General features: G+C 40.8%; 1 protein-coding gene across 3 annotated transcripts; it reads right to left on the bottom strand.

Moving 5' to 3' along the window:
* Positions 1-6: 6 nt before the first annotated feature.
* Positions 7-6,260, bottom strand: LOC103152380 (centromere protein T-like). Of its 3 annotated transcripts, none has more exons than XM_016661023.1 (12): positions 5,690-6,260; positions 4,249-4,369; positions 4,033-4,168; positions 3,848-3,941; positions 3,608-3,744; positions 3,417-3,474; positions 3,190-3,326; positions 2,148-2,997; positions 750-817; positions 572-671; positions 312-479; positions 7-144 (listed from the first exon to the last, which is right to left on the bottom strand). In XM_016661023.1, the coding sequence occupies exons 1-12, from the start codon at positions 5,773-5,775 to the stop codon at positions 30-32; spliced, it is 2,070 nt and encodes a 689-aa protein (XP_016516509.1). In that variant the 5' UTR covers positions 5,776-6,260; the 3' UTR covers positions 7-29. The 3 variants fall into 3 exon arrangements, with proteins under 3 accessions (XP_016516509.1, XP_007572886.2, XP_016516508.1); XM_007572824.2 differs by having other exon boundaries at positions 750-1,040; positions 2,023-2,997; positions 3,617-3,744; XM_016661022.1 differs by having other exon boundaries at positions 750-1,040; positions 2,023-2,997; positions 5,690-6,259.
* Positions 6,261-6,607: the final 347 nt, after the last annotated feature.

The raw sequence follows: 6,607 nt of genomic DNA, 5'->3' as shown, positions 1-6,607 counted from the left end.
GGGCCTTGAGTTTGACACGTGCGGTAAAATCAAACGTACCGTCTCAACAGAAGCTTAACATCTTCCACTTTGATAGTTTTTCTGTTTGCGTGGGCCGCGTACGTCTCCAGGTCCTCAGCAACACGGTCGAAGAACTTATCCATTCTGCCACAAAGTCAATAAGCATCGATTACAAAAGTAAAAACTGTTTGTGGTTATTTCTGCAGAATCAAAGTCCAACAAACAACGGGAGTTAAAAAAATGCTTTTCAGAATTAAGTTGCTGATTTTTTTTTTTTTTTGGAAAAACAAAACAAGTATAATTTTTGTTACATCTCATTTAGGACGGGGAAGACATCTGCAGAGACTTTTGTTTTGGCGAAGTGCTTGAAGACACTCATCAGGTAGGTCTTTGGTAGGACTGTTTTCCTCCTGGACAGCCCAGTTCGCCGCCGTCTCGCCTGCTTTGGTTTAGCTGCAGGTAAAGCTTTGCTTGCACTACTGCAAGGATAAAAAACAAGCAGTAAGTAGGAGAAACGTTAGATTTCACCGGGGAAAGCTTGTTCAACGCTGCAGAAAGAAATGCAACTTGCCTTGCTGGGAGATTTTTAGAAACTGAAGGCAATGCTGGAGGACTGGAGGTAAAAAACTTTATTTTCTCTCTGACAAAAGCTGGCGTCTTGCCTAGGAAATCTGGATTTTAAAGAATCCAAATTATGATCACTTTTTAAGTATGAAGAATCACACAAACTAAAAGGTAAGAGCCTTCACCTTCATTATCATCCTCCTCCTCATCCGACTCTTCCTCATGTTCTCCGGCTTCCTCTGCAGCAGCTTCAACATCTTCCTGCTGCCTGCTGACCTCTGCATCATGGCTGACATGGAGGAGGTGGAACGAGGCGTTTTTTCTGTCCGCAGGATCGTTTTCATCCCAGAAATCTTCGTCCAGATGTTGGAGCGAAGGTTTAGTCCAGTCTGGTTTTCCAGTCTGATTCTGAATTCTTTCCAAACTGGTGTTCAAACCCAGAGCACTGTAGCTTTTGGACTTCATGAATGAGTGAGCTGTAAAAATAAAACAGCAGGAATTTGTTTTTTAAAAAGAAAAACACATTTGATTCTCCTTTCTTCATCTTTTTTCATCCAGATCCATATGCACCTGTTCTAAAAAATGTTTTCATAAAGTTACGTAGCAATACGACTAATTCTCAATTAATGGTTTATTAGATTAAAATTAGTTCCAATCTTTTGAATAATAACGTCCGCTTTGACCTTCTTTTAGTGTTGTAGTTTGGCCGCCATCCGGCAGAGGGCGCCGCTGGTACAGAATCAAAGATGGCGCCCATAAGGGAACGGTAAACAGTAACGGTCCAGACAGAGTCCGGTACGGGATGCAAAATATAGTTTCTACGGGTCGGCTTTGAAATAAAAACACTCAACAAACTCCTTGAGTTGTTATGGAATATAATCACTCCACAAAATCCTTTAGTTTTCACCTTAATAGCGCTCATTTAGCCGAGCTGCGTCAATTACTTATTGAAAAATGACCGAGGTGCTACGAAGGGAAAAGGAGGATCCAACAGTAAAAGTAGCCTAATGGTTATCTAAGGTTAAAACTTTTCCCCATTACTTGCATCAACATTCCTTCTACAGCAGCCACAGGCCACTGTGGTGACCATATCTCTGTTAATGGGGGATTTAATGTTTAATTTTTCTATTTAGCAGCCTAAGAGGTTCCTGTTTAGTTATTTTATAAATATGTTTAAGTTTAATAACGTGAAAACAACAAAATTTTCAGTTTATTCAGTCAGTATTTAATACAGCTGACACAAAATAATGTTAAATTAAGTATACTAAGAAAGATTTAGGAAAGACAGTCATACCTGTTGATACCAGAGGTTTTTAAGAAAATGGCCGCCTATCGATAAATCATTATTCGATCGATAATATCAATCAACTTTAGATAAACTCAAATTGATAACTTGGGTAAGAATTTGAGTTTGGGTTGTAAAGGTTACAGATGACACCAACAGATGAGTAGCTGTACCTTCTGTCGCCGTGACGACGGGCAGGACAAGGCCGCCCTCTGAGCGAAAAGCCCTGCGACTGATGTGTCGCTCTTCCTCCTGATTCCTCTCTTCATCACTATCGTCTTCGTCAGTCTGACGATCGGCTCCGTCCGACTTTTCCTCGTCGTCACGTTGGAGTTGATAAACTTCTTCTGATCCACCTTCATCCTCAGGATGAGATCCAGCCGCCGCCTCCTCTTCCTCAGATGGAGAAGCTGCTGCAGCGTTTTCAGGAGGACCGTCCTCTTCCTCAGTCTGAGATTGCTCCACATCTTTATCCTCGGCTTGAGAGCTCGCTGCAGCCTCCTCTTCCTCAGACTGGGAATCGGCTGCAGTCTCTTCCTTAGTTGGGGATTGCTCTTCACCTTCATCCTCCTCAGCTGCAGCCTCCTCTTCCTCAGAAAGTCCTTCGACGTCTTCAGACTGAAAATCGGCTGCAGTCTCTTCCTGAGTTGGGGATTGCTCCACACCTTCCTCCTCAGCTTGAGAACCCACTGCGGCCTCCTCTTCCTCAGAGCCTCCTTCGACGTCTTCAGACTGAGAGTCGGCTGCAGCCTCAACTCCATCATCCAGATCAAAAGTCTGGAATCCAACTGCATCGTCCTTTTCCTCAGGTTTTAATGAAACATCTTGTGTTTTATCAACATTTTCTTTGCCTTCATCTTCCTCCATGTTGGTCACAACTTCTTCTTCTTCAGCTGATTTCTGCCTCTCCTCCTCCCTGCGCTCCTCCTCCTCCTGTATGTCTCTCTGGAGCTGAGTCGCCATGATGGTGGGTTTGATGGAGAAGTTGGAGGTCATGGCGTCATGCTGGTCGTACAGAGCTGTCTGGCAGTTCACGATGTCGACCGTGACGTCAGGCTCGCTCAGTTTGCTCAGACCCAACGTGATTCCCGCCAGGTTTGTGTCTTCGCCACTAACCTCTCGCCCCTGCAGTGCCTCACGGCTCACATCTGGAACACAAAAAGAGTCGAAATAAAAAGGAAAGTTATTGTATTAAGTCTAGAGATGCAAAAAAAAAAACAAAAAAAAGCTACGGCGGACCAGATTTGGGCCCCGGGCCTCAAGTTTGACAGTTTTGCTGGAAAGAATCAGAAAAATGAAATGAACAGAAGCTTTAGGTTGCAGTGAAAAGACAGAATCACCTCCCATCTGCTGCTTGCTGAGGGCAGCACTGAACTCTTCCTCTGTGATCTTTCTGCGGTTTGAAACTCGTCTCTGAAGGCCTCTCTTCTCAGTGTGAACGTCAACAAACGGGGTTTTCAGACTCAGGGAGGAGGAGCTGAGAGGCAGAAGGAACATGCAGATCATTTTATACTAAATAAATACAGGTATTTCACTTGGAAGTTGTTGTTTTTTTTTTAAACTTTACCTCGACAGGGAAAGAGATGAATGATCACCTATTGAATTTTCTGGTTCTTCTTCAGCATCTATAAGAATAAAAATCCCCAAAACATAAATATAACGACTCTGTTAACTCTAGAGTCTGTATCAGCACGGGGTCAAAAGTAAAAATGTTTACAATCTTTCACAGAAAAATGAATAAGTAAAGTTTAACTTTACTGTTTTCACCTTTAAGTCGTTTTTCAAAAGCGGTGACGTTGAGGCTCTGACGCGGTCTCTTCCTGCTCAGGCCCTTAGCGGCGCTCACAGTGTTCCCCATTGTCACATCCGGCAGATCCAGATCCGACAGGTCAAAACTGGACACAAAAATAAACACATAAATGTACAAACAGTGAACATAAAGGTGCTGAGAAACAGAAAAATGTTAGATTTTACACCAAACAGTCATCTTGAAAACACCTAGAGTGACTTCTAGTAGCTGTATTGTCTTTTGAAGGAGGCTGCAGCTCTGCAGGGGCAACTTTGTCATGAACCACTGGGGACTTCACAGGCTCTGAAAAGCAGAACCAAATGACATGGATGTAAAGAGGAAAACAAAAACAACAGCCTCACTGAGAACCAGAGAGGCGGATAAATCCACTCACCTGTCTGCAGGATCTTCCTGAGTAAATGCCTGGGAGATTCTCCATCGTCAAACATCATGGAGGAGGAGGGAGCTTGCTGTCTGAGCACAGCGGAGGCAGTTCTTCGCTTGAGAGGCAGGGATTTCCTGGTTATATTCTGAAAACAAAAACACAGTTAGATTTAGAGGGTTAAACTGACGGCACCTTACACAGCCGAGTCGTTTCTGTTCTTCTCACCTCCTGGATTTTGTTCCTCAGGCTGCGTCGCAGGATGTTTTGTGGCGTTTGGGGCTCAGCATCTCTCTTGCTGCGCCTACTGCTGCGCCGCGGCTCGCTGCTACCTGCTGCGTGGGGCTCACTGACATGCAGACAGAGAAGAAGAAAATTATCTGTTTTCAATCAAAATTGCTATTTTTGCACCTTTCAATTCTTAAATTTAAATGACTTCTGAGATGTTTGCACACTCATAAATAAATACACTGGATTGGAGTTAATGTCACTTTACTAGTCAAGATATAAGAAATGCTTTTCATACAGCAATACATGGATACAATCTGTCTATGGATGTTGTCTGCTCTCCACAACATGCATACAGAGTCTTTTTCTTGGTGCGTTCACTGACAGTCTGTAACATAAATGTATAGGCACTGCCGTATACATTACAACTTCCCATTTATTAACACAACTAACGCATCTATTTCTATTATATCTTTATAAGACTGGATATGGATACAAAACAAACAAAACTCTTAGCAAATTGCAGCAAAGAGTAACATCTTAAAGTCAAAGTGTCTTTTTACACAACATGTCTGTCACAATAAGCAATAAATAAATTAACTACATAATAAATTAAAAATAAACTCAAGAATTCTATTTGTAAAATGAATAATTTTTCTCTGTTTTTCTACCAAAAACTGGAAGACAAAAGTCTTCAGTCTGCTGCTTTGGTCTCAACCAGCCGTTTTTTGTTGTTTTTGTTTGTTTGTTTGTTTTTTGGGGGAGGGGGGTTTAAAGGACAATTTGTTTACAGAGACTTTATAATTCATTTTATTTGCTGTTTCTGTTGTTTTGTTTATTTTGGATACTTCAAATTTATTACAATTTAAAGCTTATTGATGTTTTGAGAATGTGTTCTTGCGTTATTATGCACTTTCCTTAATAATACTAGAAAATGGTCTCAAAACAAAGTTATCGTTTATCGCAGAAACTTCTGGGACAATTTCTTGTGCAGTAAATGTACATTGTTGTCAGACTTTTTTCAACAAATGAGAAAACACTGTGATAAAGTCTATACTGACTCTTAAATTTAAAGACTCGGTAAAATACCAAAAGGGTTTATTACAAGCTTATGGCGTTTGTTAGAGAAGTGAAAATAGGTCGTATTTATCAAAGATAATTGTCCAAATATACACAGGAACATACATAAATCTATGTTTTTACTACTTAATCTATACAGAAAATCTGTGTCTAAGCTGGAGAAAAGAAAAAAATTATAGTACAACGCTTTCCTGGCTAAAAAAGGGTCCAAATAAAAGGACATAGTAACAATAATAGGAGTGTCAATAATTGTGGTCATTTGTTTAGAAGGCAGGGTGTTGTGACGGGGTTTGTCATTTACACTTTGAAACTATGCATTAAAAAAACAAACACTGTTTCTCCCTGAAAGAGAAGACAGTACCTGCTGCCGACCGGAGTCCTGGGCGGCTCGGTGATCAGAATTTGCTTGAGGAGAGTTCGAGGGGATAAATCCTCCGTGGAATCCATTAGCCTGCCGAGCTAAAACCAGCAACAAACCTCAGAGAAACTCCGTCTGACAACAAGCTGAAGCTACAGACAAACTGTCACAACAGCGCTAAGTTTTACCAACCAAAGAGAGCCAAAAACGGCGTAAATTACTGTCGCTCGACTCTAAATTACCATGATATTCGCATAACTGTTTTATGGTTCAACATCAATGTTTTTACCAACGGTCCCGCGCTATATTTGAGCGAAGTCTCGCGATAAGAAAGTTTTACCGTGCTTCTTCTTCTTCAACGTGGCGTGCTTCGATTGGTGGGTTGCTGCCCTCTAGCGTCTGAATACTGAACTGAAAAATGTAGCTTTTTGTGATTTTCTTGCATATTCGTCACGACAGAAATCTATTCTAATGAGACTACTACTTTTCAATTATTCCTCATTAAAATTAGTTATTAAATCTACAACATACTGTTCAATGTAATTTAATTGAACTTGTTTGTTTTTAATTGTATTTGTGTTGCATTATAGTAGTCTCCATTCCTCATGTAAAATAAATTTTTATTAATCTGTGTGGGAAGTTCATTGTGTACATCTACTTATCCATACAGAGTCAATGACTCCAGGTAAAATAAAATAAAAAATATGATATGACAAAAGAGCCAAAGCTCTATTTGAGCTCAAGAACTGTGTTTTATTTTTCTTTCTTTGCAACCCTGCAGTTTTTCAGCAGAGGTAAATTTTGCTGTAGATAGGAGATGAAGCTCTGTCTCATAGTTTGTTTTTCGTATAACAGTCACATCTTGCTTCACGTCCAGTTGCTCCTTGCTCCACTTTTGAGTGATATTTCCCAACTCCTGCA

This window comes from Poecilia formosa, unplaced genomic scaffold (assembly GCF_000485575.1).
Source record: "Poecilia formosa unplaced genomic scaffold, Poecilia_formosa-5.1.2 Scaffold308, whole genome shotgun sequence".
Classification (NCBI taxonomy): Eukaryota; Metazoa; Chordata; class Actinopteri; order Cyprinodontiformes; family Poeciliidae; genus Poecilia; species Poecilia formosa.
This window is presented reverse-complemented; position numbering and strand designations above follow the sequence as displayed.

Coding starts and splice junctions, on each gene's coding strand:
- LOC103152380 (XM_016661022.1), bottom strand. CDS start 5,775: ATGGATTCCACGGAGGATTTATCCCCTCGAACTCTCCTCAAGCAAATT. Junction 3,475..3,607: donor ACGACTTAAAGGTGAAAACA/GTAAAGTTAAAC, acceptor TTATTCTTATAG/ATGCTGAAGAAGAACCAGAA. Junction 672..749: donor GGAGGAGGATGATAATGAAG/GTGAAGGCTCTT, acceptor TTTAAAATCCAG/ATTTCCTAGGCAAGACGCCA.